The sequence below is a fragment of the Chiloscyllium punctatum genome, chromosome 41 (genome assembly GCF_047496795.1).
Source record: "Chiloscyllium punctatum isolate Juve2018m chromosome 41, sChiPun1.3, whole genome shotgun sequence".
NCBI lineage: Eukaryota > Metazoa > Chordata > Chondrichthyes > Orectolobiformes > Hemiscylliidae > Chiloscyllium > Chiloscyllium punctatum.
In genome coordinates, this window is record NC_092779.1 from 27,741,326 (window position 1) to 27,768,212 (window position 26,887).

The following is a 26,887-nucleotide window of genomic DNA, read 5'->3' on the forward strand; positions in this document are numbered from 1 at the left end:
AATTGGGAACTCCCTGTATAATGGAAGCTGCCTATGAATACTGGCCAAATTGTATTGACAACATCCTAACACTGATGGCACACTTGCACCTCCATTGGTGGCCATTATAAATATGAACATAGAATGTTTTAATGGGAAAATGTTTACATTCAGCTCATACAACGTAATATACAATAATTAGATTGATATAACAAAAATGCAACCTTTAACAGTAACTCAAACTTCAGTGATCATCAAAAGATGCAATAGTCCCAGCCAGCATGATGTGTGTGGACAATTGGTCTTGAGATCTCAGTGTGGAATCAACAGCTTTCCACTATAGCTAATGAGGCAACACCAAACCATAAGCTATTTCTTTCTCCACTGAGCAACAAGTTCTCCAATTAATATGAAGATCCCATTTCTTAATAATTTTCGTTATTATTATGATTCTTATAGCTCCAAGCCTCTATAATCCTACTGCTCCATTTCAGCTTTTTTCAATCTTAATCACCCTTATGCTTATTAATTGTCATGCTTTCTCACCCTGATCACAAGGTGCTTGACCACCTCCACCCTTCCCTCCATCACCACTGCTAACCCACAATTGATGTTGCCCCTTCACGTGATTAAAATTTGATAGTCACAAACTTGATAGTGCTGATTATTTGATAGAGATGATTATTTGATAGTGATAATAGTGCTGATTATTTGACAGTGCTGATTATTTGATAGTGTTGATTATTTGATAATGATGATTATTTGACAGTGTTGATTATTTGATAGTGATGATTATTTGACAATGCTGATTATTTGACAGTGCTGATTATTTGATAGTGCTGATTATTTGACTGACGAGCTTGACCACTGCTACATCCCAATGAGCCATTTCAAATATGGCTGTATCTCCATTTCAAAGGCCTAGTGGTCTTGAAGGATAGAGCTATTGCCAAACATCATATATTGACATAACCTGCTGCCTCTCCATTCCTCTACCACATTTCACCCTCCCCTCCAACTGCAATGTTGAAGAGACTTTTTCATTGTCAAAGGTTATCTGCTTGATTGGCTCCTTCCTTGTCTCCATCCTTTCTAGCTTTCCCCTTACTTCCCACTATGTATATCACCATATCTCCCTGATTTCAACAAGTTCATCCTTCTATGATCTTCACCCTTGACTCCTTTTCAACCCACTTCCTAACCATAGAACTTCCTTTCCTTAGTCCAGTGCTTACCGGCACTATTGAAGGCTTAGGAAAGTAGGGGCCAATGAACCCCTTGAGCGTATGCTGCATTTCTAGATCATGGATGATCATCTCCTGAAAAGAACATTCCCATCTCCCTTGATGTCATTGGTAACTAGAAATTCATTAATCTCTGTCTTGAAGTTACTTATTGATTAATCTTTCAAGACATATTTATCACATTATATTCCATCTCTTCTCGCTCACTCACTCAGCCTGTTTAAACCCCTGGAATCCCCATTGTATCTTCCTCACAGCTCATTTGCCAACAATGTTCTATCATCTGTAAACCTGGAAATATTATAATTAGCCCCTATATCCAAATCATTAATGTGGAATATGTCCAGCTGAGATCCAAGCACTGATCCTTGATGTTAAAACCTACCAAGCTCAGAATGACAAATGTATTCCTATTCTCTGTTTTCTGCCTGTTAACCAATCCTCAGACTGTGCTCGCATATTATCATGAATCCCCTGAGCATTAATTTTGTTTACAAACTAACCTTGTGGAATTTTATCAAAAGCCTTCAGAAAGTCTAAGTACATTACATCCATTGGTTCTACCCCATTGACTCTGTTAGTAACATCCTCAAAAAAAATTCAACAATTTTGTCAAATGTAATTTCCCTTCAGAAATCCACTTGGAGTCAGTCCTATCAGACTGTTAGTTTCTAAATACCCAGTAATTACATTCAAGATTATTTTCCCTATTACTCACATTAGGCTAACAGGTCTGTTGTTCCCTGTTTTCTCTTTCCCTCCTTTCTTAACTAATGGGGCTACACCTGCAATCTTCCAATCAGCAGGCACCACTGCACTGGAATTCTGAAAGATGATCAACAATTTCTGTAATCATCTCTTTCAGCACTCTCAGATGAAGGTCACTGGGTCCCGAGGATTTGAAAACTTTAGTCCCATTAATTTCTCCAATAAGACTTTACTTATAATAATTTCTTTAGTTCCACAACCTGATTTTACACTTAATTAAGAAATATTTCCCTTAGTTAACCAGGGAAACCTCATACCTTCTTCTATAAAGACAGACACAGTACTTAGCCTCTCTGCCACTGTTCTATTCCTACTATAAATTCGCCTGTGTCAGCCTGTGACCAACCGTCATTTGTCTGCTAATATTTTCCTTTTTTTACATCTATTGAAACCTTTTAAATTTCTTGCTATTTTACATTTATATTCTATTCTCTAATTTTTTGTCAATTTCTTGCTTCTGCTTTGCTGAATTCTAAAATTCTCTAATCTTCCACCTTACAATTTTTTTGACAATTTTATAAACCTCCTCCTTTTACCTGAGATGACCTATAATTTACCCTTAAACATGAAACCCTCACTTTTCATGCTTTATATTTTTGCCAAGCACTAATTCTTTAACTACTTGACATTACCTATCTAAGGCCAAACTTTTAACGCATTCTCCCAATCAGCCAGAGCCAACTCCCTCCTCATACCTTCATAATTGTGCTTATTAAGATTGAAGACCTCAGTTTCTGGATGAACTGCAGCTTTTAAACCTAACAAAAAATTCTATCACACTATTGTCATTATTCCCTAAAGTTTCTTTTCCATCAAAATTATTAATTAGCCTCTTCTCATTGTGTAGTAGAATATTTTAATTAATCTGTTGCATTCTCAAAATATTTCTGCAGAATACTATCTTCAACATATTCCAGCAATTCTCTGCAGCATTGATGCTCATTAGATTTACTCAGTCTATGTGTAGGTTGAAGTCACCTATGCTTACTGCATTCTCCTTGCTACACATAGCTCTTATTTATTAATTTGTTTAGTGCTTTAATATTCAGTTCCCAGTTTTGGTCACTCTGCAGCTATGTCTCCATAATGGCAATTGAATCACACCCCTTCTCTTCCACAAGCATCAACAGTTCACCTATCTTGTTGTGAATACTGTATGCATTCACGTAGATTTTAATTCTGCCTTTTTAACGCTGTTGTGTAATTTGACCTGGGTTGGTTCTAGGCTTTTGTTTCTGCTAACTTCTTCTTTCATTTACAGCTTTACTACTTCCCATAATTAACTTTGTCTTTTATTCCATCTCAAATCTCTTCAGTTCCCGTGCCTGTAACAAGCCAATTTAAACCCCACCCCCAGCCCTAAAACCCACAAACCTCTCTGTGTAGATATTAGTCCCGGACCCATTAAAATGGAACCTGTCCTCCTTGTACAGGTCCCCCTTTCCCATCCCCATGAAAACTAAAGCCCTCCCTCCCATGTGCACTGTTTTTCCAGTCATGTGTTCATTCCTTAATTTAACCTTCCTATCTCTATACACTCTAGTACCTGGTACTGAGAACAATTCTGAGATTATTGCCTTAGAGGTCCTGCTTTTCAATTTCTTTCCTAGCTCCCTATATTCTACTTTCAGGACCTCTATCTGTGTCAGTGTGCCAATGTGGACCATAACCTCTGGATCTTAAACCTCCCTAAAAAGAACATCTTGCAGACGATCTGTGAGTTTTCCATCCTAGAATCATGTTTAGGCAACAGAAATGCCTACCTGTCTTACCTATCAAATCACTACCACCACTACTACACATGGCTGGCACAGTGGTTCAGTAGTTAACACTGCTGCCTCACAGTGCCAGGGCCCTGGGTTCGATTCCACTCTCAGGTGACTGTCTGTGTGGAGTTTGCATGTTTCCCTGTGTCTATGTAGATTTCCTCCCATAGTCCAAGGATGTGCAGGTTGGGGGTATTAGCCATTGGAAATGCTGGGTTACAAAGTAGAGGATTGGGTCTTGGTGGGATGTTCTTTGCAGGTTCCTGGGGAATCAATGGACCAAATGGCCTGCTTCCACACTGTAGGGATTTGATGATTCTACTACTCCTGTACTTTGCTTTTGTCTGTGCAGTTAAACCACTTATGGTGCCATAAGTTTGGCTTTCTCTACATCCTGCTGAAGAGCCATCACTCTTATTAGTTTCCAATTCCATTCCCATTCCCTCCTTGCTAGCCTGTCTGCAGCATGACACTCTGCTAAGAATGCTACCTATAAGAGTTCTCCATTTTGAAGATGGAAACACAATGATTCCAGCTCCCTCTCAAGGTCTAAAACCCAAGCGCCAGTTTTTGCAACTGGAGGCACTTCCCTCACATGTAGTCGTCTTGGTCACATGAGGTGACCCCAACTCTTCAGATATCACAAGGTGTGCATTCCAGGTAGCTGTGCAGTCCAACCTTGTCTCAAATCTATTTTCAAGGAGGAGAGAGTGAGGACTGCAGATGCTGGCGATCTGAGCTGAAAAATGTGTTGCTGGAAAAGCGCAGCAGGTCAGGCAGCATCCAAGGAGCAGGAGAATTGACGTTTCGGGCATAAGCCCTTCTTTAGGGATGAGGCTCATTCTTCAGCTTATTCCTGAAGAAGGGCTTATGCCCGAAACGTCGATTCTCCTGCTCTTTGGATGCTGCCTGACCTGCTGCGCTTTTCTAGCAACACATTTTTCAGCTCAAGTCTATTTTCAGACCATTCACATCAATCTGGAGATGAGAGATAGCTGAAACTAAAATTACCCCCAAATAAGCTCTGCCGAATCTAGCTGTGTCTCTGACAGCCTGTCTTGGCATTTTCATCTCACCAGATCCTCTAGGCACTGCTGACTTGCCTGTCTCAGATCTTTCTTTCCCCTGCTCCCCGAACCTTTCTGCCATCAAAGTTACCAACAGAAGACCATCCTGTCCCATCTCTAAAATGTTGTTTCTCTCTGACATCCTCCAGCTTTATCCCCAAAGTTCACTTGTAACCTGATGGATCACTCTCTGGGAGCTCAGATTTACCACCAACACTGAATCTATCCTGAACAAAATTCTCAAGTATATTCCCTATAATTGGAGAATGCTGCCTTACCTTCAGCTCTGCTCTCTATCTCTCTCTACCTTCCTATCATTTCTTCACCTCTGCCCTATTAATCTCCACCAGCCATTCACACCCACCATCTGTTAGCCACCACTATTTAATCTCTATTACTGTCTATGGTCTACCTCTATGGAATTCTCTTGTCTTAAATCAAGTCCCATTTGTTCCATGTGCATTCTCTTTATCAAAGTAGATATTGAAAAGGTTATGGTCCATTCATTTTTTTTTACTAACTCAGCATTTTATCTTCTGCTTTGCAGCCTTTGCAGTGAATTATGCTGACATCGTTTTTCTAGTCGATGGTTCTCAGAACATGGGAGCTGCAGGATTTCAGCAGATCAGAAGCTTTATCTTCAGAATTGTTACTCAGCTTGATGTTGGGGCAGATAAGTACCGAATTGGTCTTGCCCAGTATGACAATAATGCAAGAACTGAGTTCTTATTGAATACCTACATAACAAAGATTCAAGTGGCAAATTACATCAGGAGTGACCGCAGCTTTGCATTTCAGGGAGGACCAGGGTTAGCAATGGGCCGTGCCATTGACTTCCTGCGCAGGACGTTTTTCAGAGAGTCTGCTGGAAGTCGGAAAGGGGAAGGCGTTCCTCAGATAGTGATCATGATTACTTCAGCCTCTTCACAGGATGACATTACTCTACCTGCCAGAGCCTTAAAGAAGGAAGGCGTGAAAGTTATCTCCGTTGGTGTCAGACAGTCTGTCTTGATCGATCTCCAGCGTGTGGCTTTTCAGCCTAATTTTCCATTTGTTTTCCAGATTAGTGCTTTGGATGCAGTGATTCAATCATCTGATAAAATATCCAATGCAATCAGACAGTTAGTACGAAGAGAGTTTCGATACAGAGAAATGAGAAGACCACCAGGTAATGTTTGATTCCTTTGCCTTTCACCCACATCCATTTTTGCTCCTGCACTGTACTGTATCTTTCATTGTCCCAAAACCAAAGATCTTTCTAAATCAGACTGACTTTCAAGAGCTATCTTGGCCTTGTTTGCTGAAAACAGTGAAGCAGCAACTTGTAATTGGAGCTGGGTCACTGGCCACTTGATACTTCCCTTACTCATTCTAGTTAGGCAGAAGCATGAGTTTGGTGACCAGAGTACCTGCCAGTTTGGGATAACGTATGTAAAATGGAATCCTGTGACATCTAAGTGTCGATTGTGCTCTTGAAGAAAAAAGTTCAGATCGTGCTCAGCTTCCTGATGCGCTTGTTTAATTCCAGGTATTGTTTACAGAAAAACTTCAGAGGTCACATGACACCAGGTTACAGTCCAGCAGGTTTATTTGAAATCACAAGCTTTCTGAGCGCTACTCCTTCGTAGCTTGAATGAAAGCTTGTGATTTCAAATAAATCTGTTGGACTGTAACCTGTGACCTGTGTCCGTGTCTACTTCAGTCCAACACCAGCACCTCCACATCATGGAAACAGAAAAAGGCAAGTGATGCTTGTTGTTTCTACATCTTCTCACTTTTTATTCTGTCCAGAAGGTCAGGATTCCTCTATGTTTGGGTGATGGAATGAGACAGATTACAATGCTGTGCTGCTGCATCTAAGTGAACTGACAAGAGCCCAACTTGTGTATTTTTAATTTGGGCTCCAGCTCCGAAGCCCTTAGGGAAAGTAGAAGATCTATTTTTAAAACCAAACCTTACCATTATATTGGGAAAGAATATATTTCAGCAGGGGGCCGTATTTTGGGTACATTTTAAAGATATTAAGTGGGTTTACATCAGCTAAGTGTTATTCAGCATGTCTGATCTTCCTTTCCACTGAGCAGGCAAACACTGCTGACCATTTTCTGACACCTTTCACTTTAGCAAAGGGAACTGTGGGAAGAGGAAGGGTACAGAGGTTGGAATGTTGAGAGTAGCAATGATAGCAACTTGTATACCTTTCGCATAATTAAACTACCCACAGCACTTAATGTAGACAATGTTGGAAAAAAGTTGTTCCTTTAAGGATATAATCAAGAGGTCATAGAGAGCAGTGAATGCTCATAGGATCTCACTTTGAAGGGTGACTCTTCCTGAGTAAGGAGAGTTTGTTAGGAAAGAGATAGAGATGACTAGTATTTATATTGAACTATGAACTATATGTACTGAACCACTAAGCAAATAAACAGTTGTGGAAAACTGTTTTCTTCCTGTTTCAGTAAATGGGTGATTAGCAGTTTAACAAAGAGGAACACTGTGAAGAAATCATTTTAAAAATCACACAATGCCAAGTTATAGTCCTACAGGTTTATTTGGATGTCCAAGCTTTCAGAGCGTCAGGTAGGTTGTGGGACAGGATCACATGACATAGAATTTATACTAAAAGATCAAAGTATCAGACAACTGATGTGATGTATTGAACAAACCTAGATTGCTGTTAAGTCTTTTGTCACTTAGAATGGGGTTGCAAGTTTTGATTCATTACTATGTAAATCCCAGACTTCATTCAAGTCACATTCCTAGATAACTTAAGGTTTTACAAATAAAACTGAAATCTCAGATCAAACAGTGCATTAAAGGTGTGAGGTTAGAGTCTATCTATATTCCAACCTTGAGTCAGACTGGTTCTATTTCCCAAATAGGAATTTGTAAAATGTCACATGGACTGGCTGCCTACAAAATATAATGTATCTGCAAATACAAATCTGCAAATGCAAATTCACATACATCTGCAAATGCATGCACATACACATGTAAGTCTAAGGGATGAATTTGTATTTGCAGATTTGCACCTGTCAGACTTAAAGTATGCTCCACATCTCTGAAGGGTCACTGATCCAATTGTCTCTTCAGAACAGGATGGTCAACTGCTCAAAGTTACTTATACATATAAACAGCAGCAGATCAGACACAGATGCAGGGTTTTTCATCATAACGCAGTGGCAAAGTGCACTGTTGATTTCAAGAGAAGTTGATGGATTTGAAAACCAAATTTGATAAAAAGATACAGAGCTCATTAAGAAAACCACAGAGAGCAGTATTGGTTTATATCAGCAGATTGCAAACAGGGCTTAAGTGCACCCAATGTTAGATATAGGGAATCCTAGCAGCAGAAGAGAGTAGATATGGAAGAAAAAGGGATTTAAGGCAAAGTGGAAATGAAGGATTTGAATGGAGTGACTAGGGAAAGACTACTGTCTCTGTAATGAATTTAACAAATACAAATTTCAGAAAGTGTGTGAGGAGAAATTTCTTTATGCAGAGTTGCAAGAACACAAGCATAGTGAATACTTTAGGGAAAATAGCAAATATATTTGAAAGAAATGATGCAACAGAGTAAGCAGGGCAGTGATGATGGTTTAGGATCGATAAAAGATCAATACAGATACAATGAGCACAATAAACTCCACTACCTTTTAAATTACTTTGCTTTAATGATTTGCTCAAGAATTGCCCAAGTCAGTGTGCTTAGATTCTTGAATTGACCTTAATGCTCCATATTGCATCCAAAGTACTCAAGTTTTGTTGTAATCGTATTTCTTTGAAGAGAAGGAAATGTAAATCCATATATTGTAAAAATTATGTGCTGTTGAAGGAGAATGATACAGTTAATGGTAAAGCACCCTCTGAGTGTTTTACTTTGCGCTCTGGAAACCCGTATTTGGAGAAAAAACATTTCTTTCATATGCCTCCTTCTGATGCTTTTAATCCCCAGAGTAATCTTGTTTGGAAGAAAGTAGGAACTGGGTGATGTAACATCATTCACAACTTCAGGATGCCACAAAGCCTTGTGCAGCAAATGAGACATTTGCTGAATTTTTCAGTTGCTTGAAGAAGGAGGTGATGTTGAACCTGCATAAGGTACTTGTCAGACTGCAGCTGGAGTACTGTGTACAGTTCTAAAGTGCCAAGTTATAAGAAGGATGCAAACACATTGGAGAGAGTGCAGAAGAGGTTTAAAAGAATGGCCCTGTGGATAAGGAATTTAAGTCATGTGGATATCATGAGTGGACTGGATAGAGTAGATAGGGAGAAACTGATCATGACTGGACTGGATAGATTAGATTACTTACAGTGTGGAAACAGGCCCTTCGGCCCAACAAGTCCACACCGACCCTCCGAAGAGCAATCCACCCAGACCCATAGGGAGAAACTTCCCACTTGTAAAAGGAAAAAGAACAAGAAGGCATAGATTTAAAGTGATCTGCAGAGAAGCAAGGGTGAAGTGAGGAAAAACTTTATCACTCAGTGAGTAGTTAGGGTATGGAATGACTGCCTGGGAAGTGATGGAGACAGATTAAATTGAAGCATTCAAGAAGGCATGGGATGATTATTTGGATCAAAATAATGTGCAAGAGTATTTGGGAATAGACAGGAAATTCACACAAGGTAATGATGCTCACTTACTGAGCCAGTGCAAGCACAATGAAATGAATGGCACGCTTCTGCACCATAACACTTCTGTGATTCTGTAAAATAGGACAAATAGCAACCACTAGATGCACAGTAAATTGCCAGCAAATATCAATGGGACAATGACCAGATAGTCAGTTTTATTGATATTATTGTATAAGGCATAACAATTGACAAGGACATTAGAGAGATCTTCACCACAGTTCTGTGAATTGTATTGTGGTACCTCTTTCAAGCAATTTCAGAAGGCAGATGAGGGTTTGGTTTCACACCTTATAGTATTTCAATAGCTCTTACAGAACAACATGCCTTTAATAGTGCACTGGTAGTGTCAAACTAGAATATTTACTCATGTTTCTGAAGTTAGGCTTAGATCCCAGCAACTTACTGGTTCAGAGGTGAGCATGCCAGCACTCAGCAATAGCTGAAATCTTCACTATTAATATATTTGCTCCAAATTTAGTCAGGCTAAAATTTGCAACAAACTGTGTCAGTGCATTTATGAGTTTTGCTGTGTCTTTTGTTTCTCACAGTGTGTCAGTCTGCTACAGTTGCTGATATTGTTTTCTTGGTCGATCAATCGGACAGCATCGGGGCTGTAAACTTCCAATTGCTTCGCGTTTTCCTACACAACATGATCAATGCGCTGGAAGTGGAGGCTGAAAGTGTCCACATTGGTTTAGCTCAGTACAGCACCATTGCATCGGAAGATTTCAATCTCAAAATGTACCGCAGAAAATCTGACATCCTGGACCACATCAAATCGATACGATACAGTGGAGGCGGCAGGAACACCGGCATCGCTATTGATTTTGTGCGGAAGAATTACTTCACGGAGCAGGCAGGCAGTCGTGCTAGGAAAGGAATTCCTCAGATCCTGATAGTAATCACCAGTGGCGAATCCCAGGATGCGGTCAAGGACAATGCAGCTATTCTGCGCCGTTTGGGCATCACTGTGTATGCCTTAGGAATCCAAAATGCCACTGAGAGCGAGCTGAAGAAAATTGCGTCACATCCTTCAAAGACTTACATTTCTATGGTTAAGGACTTCACGCAGCTGTCAACCATTGAAGGGGTGCTTCAGAAGAAGATTTGTAATGAGATCATCGAACAAACCGCAGTCCAGTCTGTCCAAATAGAAAGGCTCAAACAAGGTTTGGAGAAATAAGTTAAATGCCCCCTTAAAATTATGGATATAATTCCTAATTCCTTGTTTTTATATGCTCATTCATTTGCATTAGGCTTTTCTGCAGCTGGTTGATACACTGAATAATGTTTCCATCCTTTATTAGCGATTGCCCAATGTTGCTATTGAATTGTTTAATAGCCCATTTTTGTTCTTTTGTTCTACTATTTCTGTCAGACTTCAACAAAACATGCCAATATTGCTTCAGATCTCTGATTTCCCGTGCTCCCTAATTATTGGACTTTGATCTTTACCCTTAAATACCTCAGATAAATTAGTCTTGACTGCATATAAACTTTATAAACATTGCAACAAGTTTTTCATATACATTATAAGATTTGACTGAGTGTCCATTAGCCTGTTGAAATAGCTGAGCCTTGGAAAAAGCCTTGGTTGTTTCACAGCTCTTACCCTCTAATCTCTGCTGCCAATTACACAATGCTTTTTACAAGATTATGAGGTTTCAAGTGTTTACAGTTTCCACGATTGGTACTTGAGTACGTCTTGATGATCACCACTTTCATTGCTCTGTAGTAAAAGGCGGATTATGAATGAATAATTTTTTGAAGAGTTTTTATTATGAATCCTTTAGGGTTCATTAGTTCAGTTGGTCAACAGGTACAGAAATGCTCTTGTTTAGCACACAGGTAATGGGAAGTCAGTGGAGAGGCATGGGGTTGGCATAAAAGACATTATTTGCCATGAGGGGATATGAAGAGGCATAGGCTGGCATAGGAGTTGTGATACGGGTGGATGGAGTGGCACAGCCTTGCATGGGTTATCAGGGGATATGATGTATGGGAGAATTGGTATAGTGGCATGAGATGGCATGGATGGTACATTGACAGTGTATGCGAGGTGAAGGAGTGTGAGAAGTGAGGGCTAGAGGGTTATACCTTTTTCATTACAACTGGAACAAAGTCCCACAGCATCTAGAAGGGTTTAAAATGGCCTCCTTGGCATCTCCCAAAACCTACATTTGTCCCACATCAGCTGGTTCCACATAGCCCCGACCCAGCCCTAAACAATGGCAATCTGGTCTTTGTGGGTAATTCCTCCCATGTGGTTCTGGAAAGCTGGAATTTTCCAAACTCCTGAAGATGAACAATCAGACCTTCATCTCTGTGGCTGTGTGGATAGTTACAATTATGATTGATCTCCTCAGGCAGTGTTAATGAGATCTTGGTCAAACCTTATTAGCTTGGCTCCAAATTTAGGAGCATGCTTTCTCCACAGTTTGGGAAACTGACCAACAATGTGAAAGCCAGTTGGAATATTTAAACTTGTCATTGCCCAGCCTGAATGAAAACTCAGTTATTGCAGCTGTCATGTCAGTTCTTCCAGTAATTGTTTGGCAGAGAACTTTGTTATAGACACAGCTTTTTTCTCAACCTGGGAAACTTCCAATCTGGAAAGCTCATGGTAGAAGGGAGCAGAGGATTTGTTTAACAGTACATCACCAATGATAACAGTGATGATGCGTTGCCATTGGATCTGTACATGCACAAGAAGGGGGGTGTAGGAAAGGGATTGTGGAATGTGGTTCAATAATGTAGTTTGTGGGTGTTGCTGCATAGTGATTATATCACCAAACTAGCAGCAATAGGCGTAGTGGTCTTGAAAATGTTGGATTGTTGTAAAGATGTTATTTATGGAAGAAAATCTGTTGTCCTAACCAAGTTTGGTCTTCAGACCCAGTGCAACGTGATTGACTTGGAACTGCCCTTTGAAATATCCTAGATATCGCTCAGTTGTATAAACAGCCCCCAAAGGGTTTAGTAAGAATGCAACCAGAAGAAAAATCAATTGACATTGACTGAGGTGTCAAACATGGCAAAGGCCCACTCAGCACAGTGAATGCTGCTTAGTTCTCCTCTCTAACATGTGAGGACTTATGCACAAATTGGGAGACACAAGCAAGTCAAGTCACAACCTGATATACTCAGGATCATAACTATCAGTTAATGTTCTGGGTCGTCGACTACTGTCTTTGTTATGTCCAATTTCATTAACAGGACAGTCCCAACATAGATGTGATGACAGGGTAGTATAGAAATAGAGTTGCCTGGGAGTCTTCGACATTGACTCCAGACCTTATGAGGTCTTACAGAATCAGGAGAAACATAAGCAAGAAAACCTCCTGCTAATTACAACCCCCGAACTGATAGAGGAGCACTCCTCCACTTTGAACACCACTATAGATAGCACAAACACTACTTGCATTCTGGGTTAGAGACTTCAGTGCTGGTCACAAGGAATGACACTTTAACACTAATACCAGTGGTGCTGGATGAGTCATAAAGACAAGGCCTGTGACAGGTAGAGAGAGAACTAACCACAGAGAAAGTCTTATTTTGTTTTATCTTCAGAAATCCAATTGTTACGTCTGTCCCCAGCACCATTGGTAGGAATAATCAGCCCACAGTTCTTGTGGATATAAAGCGCATCCTCCATCATGGTGTGTAATTCTATCACATACAAAATGTTTATCATTGAGCATATGCTTGATCTTCGCTGCTGACCCAACCCAGCAAAGTAAGGAACCATCCCCTGGAGAATCGAATTGCAAAGTTTTGTTTTAACTTAATCCAGTGGGTTGGAAAACCACATGCTCTGGTAAAACACCAATTTTTCACCCTTTAACTTGATTTCATTGAAGAATCAAATAAGGCAAGGTTTAAAACCAGCATTACACCTAACTCCTATAGTTTCCTCACTGGTATTTATGTTAGATTAAAATATGTCCTTTCTCAGACTTTGGCAGACTATAGAAAAATGCATTAATTTGGACTGTTTAGTAGATCCACACAAAGTGCAAAAAAAACAATAAAAACATGATGCAAGTCATATTACTGTGTACTAGAGGTGCAAAGTGGGCTTATAGTGAATCAGAAGCTGATCTTTCACTGTAAATGGTTTTCTTTTCACTAAATGGCAGAACAATAGTTCAAAGCTCTGTTTGGAAGCTCATTTCCTTGTCTTGCTGTTGCTTTTACTTGGTTTGAAATAAAATGTCTTGTCAATATTTTCAGCTTGACCTGTTTTGCTTTGAGCCCAGTTTGTGCTGCTGGCAGGAATCAATTTCACTCCTTCGTGTCAAATCACCCTGTTGTTTATTCCTGTAACTGAAGCAATGCCCTTTTCTCTTCTCAGGCTGTGCCGAAACAGAAGAAGCCGATATCTTTTTCCTAGTTGATGGGTCTGACAGTATATTCCCTGAGAAACTCATGGATATGAAAAGGTTCCTGGTAGATGTAGTGAATGTATTCAGTATCGGTGCAGATAAGGTTCGTGTGGGAGTTGTCCAGTATGCAGATAGTCCACGAATTGAATTCGGTATTACTCAGTATACCCGCCAATCAGATTTGGAAAGAGCAATTAAGCAAATCTTTCAAATGGGAGGAAGCACGGCAACTGGCCAGGCATTAACCTACATGAAGAATCTCTTCAGCGATGCCGTGAGAAGTCGTAGAGAGAGGGTGCGGCATATCCTGATCATTATCACAAGTGGACAATCAGATGATCCTGTGGGAAGCCCTGCTGCAGAGCTGAGGAGACAGGGAGTAGATATTTATGCAATAGGAGTGGGAAATGCAGATGAATCTGAACTTCTGCAAATTGGAGGAATCAAAGGAAGAATTTTTTATGTCACCAACTTTGATGCTTTGAAAAATGTGAAGAATAACATTTTATGGGACCTCTGTTCTGAAGGAGGTAAGCTTTGGATTTCAGAAGTGCTTAACAATTGACTGGAAGCTCCTCCATTTGTCCCTTGGTGTCTATGGAATGTTCCCCTTTTAGCCAAGTGTAATAAATGGGAGCAATTTCTCGCTCTTCAAGTGTCTAATTAGGCAGTAATGAAGAACTGTTTATTTGGGTACTGAAGACTTTACATTGGATCTTGTCATGTGGCAAAATGAAACACCTCATCCTCCACACAATTTGATCAATATTGTCATTAATTGCATTAATTGCCTGATTTTTTTTGTGTTACATTCTCTTGCTTAGGTGTTAATAAAAGGAAAACAACAATAATATTAATGTAAAAATGCTTTACCTCTCCTGAATTTTATTTCCCACTAATCTCAATGGAAGGAGAGGCTTGGCATGGTTAATATTTATTTTGTTTCAAAGTCTTTTCAGGAAATGAGTTGAGAGTGTACGGTTTATCCGACTCAGTCTGTTGCCAGCTGTGAGGTGGATGTGCTTCCCTGAGGGACCAGTGGTAGGATGTGACAGTGTACACTGCACAATTTGAACGCAGGAATTTTTGTCTGTAAACTTTAAAAGATGCAAAATCATGGGCTAGGATTTATGCTAATTTGTGACTTACTCACATTGTACCAGAGGTATATCACAGAACAAGGTATACTTTTACATCAAATACATTTCTTAAATTATATTTTCAAGTATATAAGTATTTTGAAACATGACATGCAGAAAGTGTTTGGGAGGAAAAGATAACTTTGGACCAATGATTTCCAAAGCTTCCACTCTTGCCAATTGCCTCACTTCCTGTCAGGGTTTGGATCAATATTGGTTGCATTAGTCAACAATTCCATTATTATTGTAGAATGAAAATATGAGGGTGGTAGAAGGGGAACTATATAAACCTTGATCTTTCTGGGTCCATATTCCTGAAGAAGGGTCAATAGGCACAAAATGTTAATCCTGCTTTCTCTCTGCAGATGCTGCCAGACCTGCTGAGTTTCTCCAGCACTTTCTGTTTTTCTATCGATTCATATGTTGTTTACAATGTGGAGTGTTAGCTGGAATGCAGGAAAAGAGGGGCTTTTTTTAAGTAACCAAGTTTGAACTTTTCTATTCAAAAGCACAACTGGCAAAATTATGTGATTTCTTTCTCTCAGCCTGCAGGAAGCTGGACATAGCTGATATCATCTTCGTAATTGATGGATCAGGAAGCATAAACCCCGAGGATTTCAGGAAAATGAAGACATTTATGAATGCCATTGTGAACAAGACCTTTACTGAAGCAGACAATGTGCATATAGGTCTGATACAGTTTGCCTCCAGTCCCAAGCTAGAGTTTGAACTTAGTGTACATTCAGTGAAAGCTGATCTACTTGCAGCGATCAATGACATGCAGCAGCTGGGAGGGGGCACTCTCACAGGTGATGCACTGAGATTGGCAGTGGACTATTTTGATGAAGCTAAAGGGGGTCGCCCTGATGTTCCACAGTACCTCGTAGTGATAACTGATGGAGAAGCACAGGATGAGGTCCTTCAACCTGCCAAAGCCATAAGGGATAAAGGTGTCACCGTGTTTGCTGTGGGCATATTCAATGCTAACAGCACGCAGCTTCTGGAAATTGGAGGAGCTTGGGATAAAGTTCACTATGTGGAAAATTTTGATCTGCTGGATTCTCCAGAAAAACAGGTCCTCTGGGAGATCTGTAGCCAGCCTGAAGGTAAGCACGGTGGGATAATTACTGGAGAATTGGAGAACAAGAAATTAACCTTAAGATGTAACTCTTCATCAGTAACTAATATTCAGCAGGCTCTTTACTGAAGTCTTTGAGTCAAATTTCCTAAGGCTTGCTGATACCACCACCGCCCCCGCCCCACTCCCCCCAACCACCTTCCTCCTTGTTTGGAAAGGGCCAGAACATAGGGCAGGATCTGTCGATTCCTCAGAGTTTTATTTGGACTGGATCTTCTGTCTGTCACCAACAAATCCATGGAAGGCACACGGCTGAGGGTGGATTTGGAAACTCTTACACTTAGAATTTCTGTATTGTTGACATGTCAGATACTAAATGCCCGTGGACCAAGAAGAAAGAGTTACACTAATCTTTTCCATAAGTATCCACCAAGGGGTACAAGCTGTTTTGGCAAATAACATTATTTTCAGTGGATTTTTCTCAGGCAATCAGATGCTAAACTGTTAGTGCTATAAAATGATTAGTTTCAGCAGTAGGATGTGAGTATTCTGAATCATGTAAAGATTGAACAATAATTCTCCTGCTGTTCTTTATCCCCCCCTTAGTCTGCTTGAGAACTGAAGCAGCAGATATTCTTTTTGTGGTCGATGGATCAGGCAACATACAGCCATACGATTTTGAGAGGATGAAAAGATTCATGATGACATTGGTGAACAGTTCAGACGTGTCCCCCAGCAAGGTTCAGTTTGGCGCTATACTCTACAATAATGACCCTGACGTTCAATTCCGGCTCAGTCAGTTCGGGAGCAAAAACGAGGTCCGCCAGGCGATTAGTCGAATGCAAATGAAAGAAGGACCCAGCTTCACTGCGCGTGCTCTTCAACAGGCCAAAGAACTTTTAGCCCTCGAGAAAGGAAGTCGGCAGACGGTTGGGGTTTCGCAGTTTGTCATTGTGATTACTGATGAAGAAGCCGCGGATTCATCAGAGATACCAGGGGCAGCGGAGGACATCAGAGAGGATGGAGTGACCGTCCTTGCTGTGGGGGTAGCAGGAGCCAATGAAAGAGAGCTCGAGGCTATCGGAGGCTCGAGGGAAAACTACCTGTATGTTCAAGACTTTGACGCCTTGAAAAACATAGTGAGGGATTTCTCACAGCTGGTTTGTGCAAACACAAATCCAGGTAAAGGAACATTTGTAATCTAGTGATGAGCTCAGGGCAGAAATGTGAGTTAAAAGTCTGATCGTGCTTTTCCATATCAGTTGGGAATGGGAGTATGGATTAGGTAACCTCACTCTATTTTGGCTCATGAAGGTTTTTTACTATCCAGTCAGCAATGCAGTTTAAAATAGGGCAGACCACCTTCCAACAAACATAAGGCAGAAAGTGTGAGAGACTAGGGCTGTCAGTTCAGCAACAAGCATAAGAGACAGGAATTTGCCTTTACTCTGAATTAACCTCTCTAAAAATATCCATCAAAAACAGACATTACACTTTGGTGGGGAGAGGGGGTGGCTAATTTAAAGAAGATCTCTTGGGGGTGATGTCTTAATGAGCTTTGTACATGTGCCAAGGCTCCTTTTGGCATTTTTATTCCACAATGTGGTGTACAGAGCACTATAGGTACAATGTAGACCTCAGGCACCTGTCTCCTGTATTACATGGAATGTACCAAATATATTGAGAACCATTGACCTCAATTCACAAGACTAAACTTTGACTGTTTCTAAGCAGAACAGAGTTAGGTTGAAAATTCCAGCATAGAAAAAAATGTAGAATACAATTTCAAGCTGCATTAAAGCTTCCTTAATGATTGAAGAATACACTGCTTGGAATATCCAAGAACATGCCAGGTTTAATCTTGGGGCCCTGGCTGTAATCACTTGGAGTGTCATGTATACCCACCATGGGAAAACATGGCTAAGGTTCCAGTGTGTGGTTCACTATAATATATTTTCTGCTTAATATTTGGATATCTGATCAGGGCAGGTAGGGGCAACACTTCCTCTGGAACACTGTGTCCAGTCTGGTCACCCTGTTATAGGAAGGATATTATTAAATTGGCGAGGATTCAGAAAAGATTTGCCAGATTGTTGCTGGGAATGAAAGATTTGAATTATAAATATAGGCTGTACAGGTTGGGTCTTTTTTCAGCAAAGCACAGGAGATCGAGGGGTAACCTTAAAATTATGACAAGCATAGATAAGGTGCATTGCAAGGGTCTTTTCCTTAGGGTGGGTGAGTTCAAAACAAGGGGGCATATTTTTAAGGTGAGAGGGGAAAGCTTTAAAAAGGACATGAGGGGCAACATTTTTATACAGGGCATGGTTCATGTGTAGAATGAACTTCCAGAGGAAGTGATTGTTGCAGATACCATTACAACGTTTAAAAGACAATTGGATAAGTACATGAATAGGAATGTTTTGGAGGGATATGGGCCAAATACAGTTTGGGAACATGTCCACCATATACTAATTGGAATGAAGGGTCTGTTTTCATGCTGCATGACACTATAACTCTATAACATTATGATGCTACCAATGGATGACTGATCATTTTATTCCTTGCTCACTTGGAATGGAGAATGGTTGGATCAAGGTACACAAATAGCACTTTTCACATTGTCTACACATCGCAGGTTGTTGTCTGTCGTGGCCAAGTGGTTCTGAACCTTATTAAGAAGGCTAATTCCAGCAGCAATTTGCACCCTGTTACAGTGTGATATGGAGGTCCTGTTACATGATGCTTTTGAGTGGAAGGTCAGGATTCAAATTCAGAGGGTAATGGGGCTGAATAGCTGGTATGGATCTGACTGCTGCTAAAAGAACAAAAGTTCAATTCTCATTTCAGTTGGAGTGGATTTGGGATCTGTGTTTTTTCTCTGTCCACATTAGAAGTTCTGGTACTGTAGTCAAGAATTTAAAAGCATACTGACCATTAACATTTATCTGCTCTTGGAACAAAACTGACCAGGGTGAAACTGATTGGATTATTATCCGGGCCAATGGTAGTGTCCATATCTCTAGGCCAGAAGGCCTGGGTTCATGTTCCACTTGGTCCAAAGTTATGTCATAACATTTCTGAATAGATTGATTCAAATGTTTTAATAGCCCTGGAGCAATTAGACAGAGCAGAAAGTTAAGAGGTGGAGAATGAAAACACTTTCCAAGCATTTAAAAAGCAGACACTATATATCAGGGCAAATTACTACCCAACATACAATAAATATGAACCACACTCTGAACATGAGCACCTCCATAAAAGAGAAGATTAGGGGAAGAGAGAAATGTGATAATTTGTACAAATCTTTAATTGGATACTTTTTTCTTTTGATAGTCTGTGATCTTCAACAAGCAGACATTGTCTTTCTAGTCGATGGATCTGAGAGCATAATTGCTGAAGATTTCAGCTACATTAAATCTTTCATGAAAAACATGGTTAGCTTTTTTAGTATTGTCCCCTGTATGTGCCAGTTTGGTCTGGCTCAATTCAGCACATCGTTTCAAAAAGAATTTGACCTGAAGGATTTCCCAAACAGAAAGATGTTGATGGCTGAGATTGAAAAAATGGTTCAACTGAATCAAGGAACTCAAATTGGATCAGCGCTGATGCAAGCGACCAGGCTGTTCACGAGAGAGGCAGGTAGTCGGAAAGCTTTGAACGTGCCCCAGTTCCTGATTGTGATCACCGATGGGAGGTCGAAAGAGAATGTGATGGGCCCAGCTGATAACCTGAGGGGCAACGGGATTCAAATTTTGTCCGTAGGGGTAGGGCAGGCAGATCTGAAACAGCTTCTCCAAATCTCCGGGTCACGGGACAGGATCTATTTTGTTGACAGTTTTCGAGATTTGGGCAAGATTAAACAAAGGATTGCCCGCAGTCTTTGTAAGGATCAGCCAATTCCAGGTGAGTGAATGATTTCTTCTCTCTTTTCTTCAGTTGGCCACTGCTTTTACTGCCCTCTATCTTGGTCACCAGATTAAAGAAAGGTATCTCCTCCAGCTTCCAGATGCAGTGACTTAAAGATGACATGGAAGGTTCGTTTTCAGACATTTCATCACCATACTAGGTAACATCATCACTGATGTGACTGAAAACAAACCTTCCAGCACAGCGTGCAAACTTACATCCAGATCCTCAACCTGAGCTACAAATCTTCTCAAAACTCATTAAAAATGACAGATGCAGTCGAGCTGGGTATGATAGTATCATGGTTATACTACTGATCTGATGATGCAAGAAACCTGAGTTTGAACACCACCATAGCATTTGGGAATTAGCAATCTATTCCAAATATGTTAATTTAGAGTCATAGAGATGTACAGCATGGAAACAGACTCTTCGGTCCAACCCGTCCATGCTGACCAGATATCTCAACCCAATCTAGTCCCACCTGCCAGCACCCGGCCCTTATCCCTCCAAACCCTTCCTATTCATATAAACATCCAAATGCCTCTTAAATGTTGCAATTGTACCAGTCTCCACCACTTCCTCTGGCAGCTCATTCCATACATGTACCACCCTCTGCGTGAAAAAGTTGCCCCTTAGATCTCTTTTATATGATACGAAAGTCGGAGGAGTTGTAGACAGTGAGGAAGGATATGGCAGGTTACAGCGGGATATAGAGAAGCTGCAGAGCTGGGCAGAAAGGTGGCAAATGGAGTTCAATGTAGCTAAGTGTGAAGTGATTCACTTTGGTAAGAGTAATAAAAAGATGGATTACTGGGCTAATGGTAGACTACTTGGTAGTGTGGAAGAGCAGAGGGATCTTGGTGTCCATGTACACAGATCTCTGAAAGTTGCCACCCAGGTAAATAGTGCAGTGAAGAAGGCATATGGCGTACTGGCTTTTATTGGTAGAGGAATTGAGTTCCGGAGTCCTGAGGTCATGCTGCAGTTGTATAAGACTCTGGTGCGGCCGCATCTGGAATATTGTGTGCAGTTTTGGTCGCCATACTATAGGAAGGATGTGGAGGCACTGGAACGGGTGCAGAGGAAGTTTACCAGGATGTTGCCTGGTATGGTAGGAAGATCCTATGAGGAAAGGCTGAGGCACTTGGGGTTGTTTTCATTGGAGAAAAGAAGGTTTAGGGGTGATTTGATAGAGGTGTACAAGATGATTAGGGGGTTAGATAGGGTTGACAGTGAGAACCTTTTTCCACGTATGGAGTCAGCTATTACAAGGGGGCATAGCTTTAAATTAAGGGGGGGGTAGATATAGGACTGATGTTAGGGGTAGGTTCTTCACTCAGCGAGTCGTAAGTTCATGGAATGCCCTGCCAGTAGCAGTAGTGGACTCTCCCTCTTTATGGGTATTTAAGCGGGCATTGGATAGGTATATGGAGGATAGTGGGTTAGTGTAGGTTAGGTGGGCTTTGATCGGCGCAACATCGAGGGCCGAAGGGCCTGTATTGCGCTGTATTCTTCTATGTTCTATGTTCTATATCTTTCCCCTCTCACCCTAAACCTATGCCCTCTAGTTCTGGACTCCCCGACCCCAGGGAAAAGACTTTGTCTATTTATTCTATCCATGCCCCTCATAATTTTGTAAATCTCTATAAGGTCACCCCTCAGCCTCCGATGCTCCAGGGAAAACAGCCCCAGCCTGTTCAGCCTCTCCTTGTAACATCCTTGTAAATTTTTTCTGAACCCTTTCAAGTTTCACAACATCTTTCCGATAGGAAGGAGACCAGAATTGCACGCGATATTCCAACAGTGGCCGAAAACCAATGTCCTGTACAACCGCAACATATCCTCCCAACTCCTGTACTCAATACTCTGACCAATAAAGGAAAGCATACCAAACGCCTTCTTCACTATCCTATCTACCTGCGACTCCACTTTCAAGGAGCTATGAACCTGCACTCCAAGATCTCTTTGTTCAGCAACACTCCCTAGGACCTTACCATTAAGTGTACAAGTCCTACTAAGATTTGCTTTCCCAAAATGCAGCACCTCACATTTATGTGAATTAAACTCCATCTGTCACTTCTCAGCCCATTGGCCCATCTGGTACAGATCCTGTTGTAATCTTAGGTAACCCTCTTTTCTGTCCACTACACCTCCAATTTTGGTGTCATCTGCAAACTTACTAACTGTACCTCTTATGCTCGCATCCAAATCATTTATGTAAATGACAAAAAGTAGAGCACCCAGCACCGATCCTTGTGGCATTCCACTGGTCACAGGCCTCCAGTCCGAAAAACTACCCTCCACCACCACCCTCTGTCTTCTACCTTTGAGCCAGTTCTGTATCCAAATGGCTAGTTCTCCCTGTATTCCATGAGATCGAACCTTGCTAATTAGTCTCCCATGGGGAATCTTGTTGAACGCCTTACTGAAGTCCATATAGATCACATCTACTGCTCTGCCCTCATCAAGCTCTTTGTTACTTCTTCAAAAAACTCAATCAAGTTTGTGAGACATGATTTCCCACGCACAAAGCCATGTTGACTGTCCCGAATCAGTCCATGCCTTTCCAAATGCATGTACATCCTGTCCCTCAGAATTCCCTCCAACAACTTGCCCACCACCGAGGTCAGGCTCACTGGTCTACAGTTCCCTGGCTTGTCTTTACCGCCCTTCTTAAACAGTGGCACCACGTTTGCCAACCTCCAGTCTTCCGGCACCTCACCTGTGACTATCGATGATACAAATATCTGAGCAAAAGGCCCAGCAATCACTTCTGTAGCTTCCCACAGAGTTCTCGGGTACACCTGGTCAGGTCCTGGGGATTTATCCACTTTTAACCGTTTCAAGACATCCAGCACTTCCTCCTCTGTAATAGCAACATTTTGCAAGGTGTCACCATCTAATTCCCTACAATCTATATCTTCCATTGTCCAAGTAAAAGTAACAATGAAGCTGTCAGATTGTTGTAAACATCCAAATGGTTTATTAATGCCCATTAGGGAAGGAAACTTACTGTTCTGTGTTTTTCATTCATTTGTGAGATGAGGGTGTTGCACCGTGGTGAGTGTTCCATGGCTTCAGCCCTGCCTACATCTGGAATCTCCTTCAGCCTCATCATCAGTATAAAAGTAGGGAAGTTACATTGTAGCTGTGCAGTGCTGTTATAAGACCATACCTGAAGAATCCCTGGCAATTCTCAATTCTCCCTCACTCACCTAACATTTCTCACATCGTCTACATCCTCTCCAACAATGTTCACTCATAGCTCACCCCCGATGCTCATTACCTAGCCTGTAGACCTGACATTGCACAACTCCCTTTCACCCTCCCCTCCCAGCAACCCCCCCCCAACCCCACGAGGCATTGCTCACTCCTATCTCACCCCTGACAATGATTGCCAATGCCCTCACCCCTGACAATGTTCACCCCTCCTTCAGCCCCGAACATTACTCATGTCACCTTCACTTCCATCAATCCCTGTTAAAAGTCAAGTGCGTATAGAGCATGTTTGCTTGGAACTGGCCGTTTCATTGGGAATTGTATGTGAGCCTGGGCAGAGGGAAGCTGACATCAGAATTGTAAACTTCCCGCAAAAGTACTGGAGGGAGGTGGGCACAAGGAGTCACAAGGGCCCAGATCACAGGGTCCTGAGGCAAAACATTGGTTTAACTTGTATCATTTAGTGTCTACAAGATGCATTACAGAAATGCATCAAAGATCCTCATGGACAAGGGCAGCAGACACATGGCAACACCATTCACAGCAAATTCCCTTCCAAACCACTCCCCATCCTGACTTGAAAGTATTTCACTGCTCCTTTAGTGTCTCTAGGCCAAATCCTGGAATTCCCTCCCTAATGGTATTATGGTTCTATCTACACCACATGGAACTGCAACGGTTCAAGAAGGCTACTTTCCACTGCCTTCTCAATATGGAATGAATGCTGGCCTAACCAGCAATGCCTACATCCCATAGTAAATGAAAAGGCTATTACCCCTCCCATATCAGATGATAGAGGCCAGTCAAAATAAAACACTGGCTTGGCCAGCAATGACTTAACCCAAAAAGGAATGAAAGGAAAATCATAGTTTCGGCTTCCTAACCCATCACTGGTTCTGGCAATCACTTTTGGTGAAGATATTTTAACATAGGGATTGTCCGGGGAGTAGGAAATGGGACAACATTGTGACATTTCAGCTTTGTATCCCACCAAAGTGCCGATGTTGGATCTGGGGAGGATAATTCCACTGCTTGCCTATAGTTGTGATGCAAAGGATCATTGTGCATCATCTGGTCGTACAGTATTCTTACATTGGACGACTCACTTGTTATTATTGTCAAAGTAGAAACAACGATGGCGTTAGAGCTACCAATTTCACTGTCCTAATTAGACAAGCTTCTTTTTTTCAGGATGTACCATTGATGTGGCTGTGGGAGTTGACCTCCCCAGTCAAGCACGCTTCTCAAATGCAGTTGGCAGCCAGCTGAACCTGCAGATGCAGTACCTGGACAGCCTAATCCAACGAATGACGGACTTACAGAACATCAGCTGCATAGCAGGTCACAGTCTCAATGTCAGGGCGGGATTTCACATCACTGACAGAGTTGGAAGGACACGCTTTGACTCCAATTTCGAAAGCTATAATTTAGATGTCTTGGGAAAGGCAAGATCATTTCTACTGTCAGCGATGGACCAGATCAGTTTGACTGCTGATTATTTGTTGTCGTTTGCAAGCAAATTTGAGCAGGAGTCGGGCAAAAATGTGAAGGTAAAATTTGTTTCAGGAGAAAGGATGAACATCTATGTGAGGTTATCTGTTTTTGGTGAAAGTAGGAAACAGACATGGGATAGTAGCAAAACATCTGACCACATCTGCACCTGTGCTATTCATAACTCTGGTGTTCTTTGTTTTGCACAGTTCCTATCCATTTCTCCATTAGTTTTTCCATTGGAAGCTTCCAAATCATTTCCCAGTGTAACATTTGAAAATTAATGTGATCCCAGATATCCATTGTAAAATTGAAATTAGTTCAAATACCTAGCTTTCAGCTAGATTCTCCATGTTTTCTGGTGGCTGAAGACTTCTAAGCCACTCTCATGCTGTGTGCTGATCCCTGCTGAACATTAATTCCTATAAAGATGATGGTTGTGCATTTGTCCTGCTGTACATTGTCCTGTTTAGTGATAGCATCCATACATGTGCCCTGAAGCATAAAGATGGTGGCTGTTAACCTGGGCCCGTACCCGGTAGAAGCCTTGCAGTTGTCACTTTGCAAAAGTGAGATAAGCAGCTTTTCATTCAGACTTTGGGGCCTATGCAATCTCTGTGGAACCTCCCCATTCATTCACCAGGTCCATTGCTCCCCTCTGCTCCAACTTGTGAGGATGATGTGGATGTGCCAGTGTTGGAAGAGGGTGGACAAGGTCAAAAGTTACACATCACAAGGCTATAGTCCTTTAGATTTATTTGTAATCACAAACTTTCTGAATGCTGCCCCTTCAACAGGCAAACATGGAAGGAGATTGAGAAAGTAGCAGGGCCAGTGCAAATATGTGTTGGCTGATGGTGACAGAGTTTGTGATCTCATCCACTGCTTCTGTAATCCCAATGATGATTACAGCCCAAATTTTGGGAAGTGCTGATCTACAGCAACCCTTATATCCTTGTGATGCATTACCATAGAAAGATTAAATCTGGTTGTCAAGTCTATAACATGTAGAATTTATAACTTCTGGATGTTTCTATATTTGTTCCATCCACCTTTAGATCCTTGACAACTCATTAAAGTCATGTGACACTGGAAAACTGATAGGATGTGGCATTATCCTTTAATTTTTTTTTCAACCAATGTTCACCTCGTACTCTCCACGACAACTACACTTGAATTTTTAAAAGAGTTTTAATCATTAATGGACAGTGAGCAACTTTAAGATTTTATTTCATTCTGACACTTATCATGTAATATCATCATAATCAATACTAGTCTGATGAGAAATATCAGGGGTTGCTATAGGGATACAATAATATTCTATCCAACTAAAATGCAGATCATGATGAGGTAAATTGCAGCTAAGTTACATTAATTTCCATAGTGACGTGGATGTGCTGTCATTCCCAAACATCAAGGAAGAAGAACCTTTCCATTCCTTAACCTTGCTGAGTTTCTCCTGCATTCCCTGTATTTGTAAAATTTTATCCATACTCCTTGACATATTGTTGAAGCGTAAGTGATATCTAATCCTGCTCAATGATAAACACATTCATCATAGGCGTTAAACTTCTTATGACGAGTATAATTTGTTTAGATTGATCATTAACTTCCATTATCTTCTTTACGTTTAGCCTTTTAGCTGAACTTACACACAAAACGCCTATTAACCGTACTTTGGGCAATCATGGGATTCATTCCTTCATTATTTCTGTTCTAATTTTGACTTGTGTTGTATTAACCAAATATGATAATTGTGCATTTACCTTCCTTCTGCTTGTCTTTAATCCTTACGTTACATTATTATCTGCATCTAGTATCTGGACTAATTCAAAACCTGGGAATAATTGGCCTTCCTATTCTTTGTGGCAATATACCTTATTTGTTCTATAAGACTGCTTTACTTTGTCTGCTATTGCTAATGCTTCATGAAACCCGATAAAGTACTCAGTTATTACAGACTGTCTCCAGTCAAAACAACAGAATGTTCCAATCTGCCGCTTCTAACTTTTTTTTACAACTCTCTCTCTGTCTCTTTCTAGATGATAGTGATGTTTACGAATGGAATAGCGGATAGCATGAATAGACTCAAGGAAGCATCAAACAGACTCCGGCTTAATGGTAAGTAACTGGGGGTTATCTGTAGGCATGTTTTGAAAACACTGGGGAATACTGATTATATTGAATGTTGGCACTGAACA

The 26,887-nt window shown here is 41.1% G+C and overlaps 1 protein-coding gene across 1 annotated transcript in view; it reads left to right on the forward strand.

Annotated features, from left to right (window-relative positions):
• Nucleotides 1-26,887, forward strand: part of LOC140464957 (collagen alpha-6(VI) chain-like) — a 139,595-nt gene that overhangs the window by 37,925 nt on the left and 74,783 nt on the right. The window contains exons 6-13 of the mRNA XM_072560628.1: nt 5,372-5,992; nt 10,011-10,631; nt 13,817-14,377; nt 15,532-16,092; nt 16,671-17,246; nt 19,401-19,970; nt 24,387-24,745; nt 26,729-26,807. Coding sequence (XP_072416729.1) covers nt 5,372-5,992; nt 10,011-10,631; nt 13,817-14,377; nt 15,532-16,092; nt 16,671-17,246; nt 19,401-19,970; nt 24,387-24,745; nt 26,729-26,807 — 3,948 coding nt within the window. The remainder of the gene's footprint in view (nt 1-5,371; nt 5,993-10,010; nt 10,632-13,816; nt 14,378-15,531; nt 16,093-16,670; nt 17,247-19,400; nt 19,971-24,386; nt 24,746-26,728; nt 26,808-26,887) is intronic.